Raw genomic sequence first — 2,247 nt, 5'->3', positions numbered from 1 at the left:
AACACATTTAAAAGTAATGGAAAAGCTTCTCTATCCTTTTTCAAGGACTTTAAGAAACACTGCTCTGTCAGGCCTGGCAGGCCTGGGCAAGGGGCCGATCCTGTGATTGCAGGGTGATGCGGGTCAATGCCTGAGTATGTGAGAGGGGGCAGGCTGGGCTGAGGGACACTCCCCCCCCTCACCCAGTGCACAAATTTCGTGCACCGGGCCCCTAGTTTAAAGAATAACAGTGATCTCTCCGCCTTAAGAATCTTGGGAACATTTGAACTGGAAGACTCTCCAACTCCAGGAAGCCTTCCTTGACTTCCTTCCCTTCCCTCCTCTGGCTTCCTCAGGACATGCAGAACTCCCCATATGCAGTGTAACTGCTCATTTAACTTCCAGGTTATGAGCTACCTTGGAACAACATCTGTGCCTTATTGGCCTTGGTTTCCCTAGCTTCTAGTTCAATTCCTTGCACAGTGTAAGATGTTTGATACACATTTGATGAATCAGTCGGCAGAGAGTCTAGAAAGTATATAGCCCAGTGATCCCCATTTTATAAATGATGGACATGAGGATCAGACAGATGGGAAGTGGCTCACCACGGCACCTAAGGATTGCCCAAAAAATGTCACCTCTATTTTCTTATTGGTTCCACGAAGCACATGCTCTTACTACTGCCCCCTCTATAGATGAGAATATAGAGGCCAGGGAGATAAAATGGCATGCCAAAGCAACACAGGAAGTCTGCTAGAGAGGCAAAGGCCCAGTCTATCTACCTGATTAGTTCACAGTTACAAGAATCCCCAACGTGGCCCCTTCTAAGAGTCCCCTCTGGCGGGCACCTGTATGGGGAACACAAGCTCCCTGAACTAGTTGTATGCACACTGCCTGGCATACAATGTACCTGACATCTCATGAATGAAAACAATATGACTATCTGGCTAAAGGAGCGCCAACCAGATGGGCTGCTCTTAGTATTTGTTTGGTGACTGAAACTATGCAAAACCCAACCAGGTCTATGCTCTCGCGGTCCCTTAGCCAACCCGGGTCATGACTCGGCATGCAGTGCATCGCAGCTGCCTCTGTAGCCTGGTACTCAAGGAAACCGACTCTGGTTTTTGTCTTGTAGAAAGAGCCTCTGGACGAGTCTGGGTGGGTGATTAAAAATGTCCTTTCTATGCCTATTGTGAACAAGAAGGAAGAAATTGTTGGGGTGGCCACGTTTTACAATCGCAAAGATGGGAAGCCCTTTGATGAAATGGACGAGACCCTCATGGAGGTATGGTTTGCAAGGAGGTCTTCTGCTGTTGAGATTCAGAGCTTCAGAGTCAGCCTGCCCGGAGCATGGTCTCGGGAGCCCCGTGGTGGGAACCCCACTGTGCTGCTGCCCTATCTGTGGAGGGCGGGGAGCTCACGCGACCCTGACTTAACTGCCAGGTCTGCTTTCTTCGCTCTCCCTTCTGCACTGCCACATGTTATTAGAGAAAGCCACATTCCCGTTTTAAGAAAATCAGTAAACTTTACCTTTAAGAGCAGCATCAGGTTCATAGAAAAATTAAGCAAAAAGTTACAGAGTTCCCATCTACCCCCCTACCTTTGTTCCCAACGTACACTCAATACATTCCCTCTTGTGGCATTATTATGTACAAGAATGAAGCTTTATGTATGTTAGTGCTTTACTGAAAGTGCATTTCCATGCATTATTTTATCCTCACAACATCTCTTTGTGAAGGGTTTATTAAACCCATTTTATAGGAGAAAATGGAGGCTTAGAGAGTCTTGCCCAAAGTTACAGAGGCAGGATCAAACCTGGCTGTTCTGCCTCTGATCTTTCTTTCTTTTCTCTTTTTTCTTCTTTCTCCAGTCTTTGGTTCAATTCCTGGGCTGGTCTGTCTTAAATCCTGATACCTATGAGTCAATGAATAAACTGGAATATAGGAAGGATATTTTCCAGGATATGGTAAAATATCATGTGAAGTGTGACAATGAAGAAATCCAGAAAATCCTGGTGGGTAAAGCCCCTTTCTTGCTCCTTCTCTCTGGCAGAGACTTTGCCCTCTCCAGTCTTTGGTTCAATTCCTGGGCTGGTCTGTCTTAAATCCTGATACCTATGAGTCAATGAATAAACTGGAATATAGGAAGGATATTTTCCAGGATATGGTAAAATATCATGTGAAGTGTGACAATGAAGAAATCCAGAAAATCCTGGTGGGTAAAGCCCCTTTCTTGCTCCTTCTCTCTGGCAGAGACTTTGCCCTGGAG

The 2,247-nt window shown here is 46.1% G+C and overlaps 1 protein-coding gene across 2 annotated transcripts in view; it reads left to right on the top strand.

Moving 5' to 3' along the window:
- The window catches only part of PDE6A (phosphodiesterase 6A), a 47,071-nt gene that overhangs the window by 22,302 nt on the left and 22,522 nt on the right, over nucleotides 1-2,247 (top strand). The window contains exons 9-10 of one of the 2 annotated variants that reach the window (XM_015565609.1): nucleotides 1,181-1,264; nucleotides 1,850-1,993. In XM_015565609.1, the coding sequence (XP_015421095.1) occupies nucleotides 1,181-1,264; nucleotides 1,850-1,993 (228 nt within the window). Of the gene's footprint in view, nucleotides 1-1,114; nucleotides 1,265-1,849; nucleotides 1,994-2,247 lie in introns of both variants that reach the window. The other variant, XM_015565608.1, reaches the window with a different exon arrangement.

The sequence above is a fragment of the Myotis davidii genome, unplaced genomic scaffold, assembly GCF_000327345.1.
Source record: "Myotis davidii unplaced genomic scaffold, ASM32734v1 scaffold18, whole genome shotgun sequence".
Classification (NCBI taxonomy): domain Eukaryota; kingdom Metazoa; phylum Chordata; class Mammalia; order Chiroptera; family Vespertilionidae; genus Myotis; species Myotis davidii.
The sequence above is the reverse complement of the archived record's forward strand: the minus strand, read 5'-3'. Positions and strand labels throughout refer to the sequence as shown.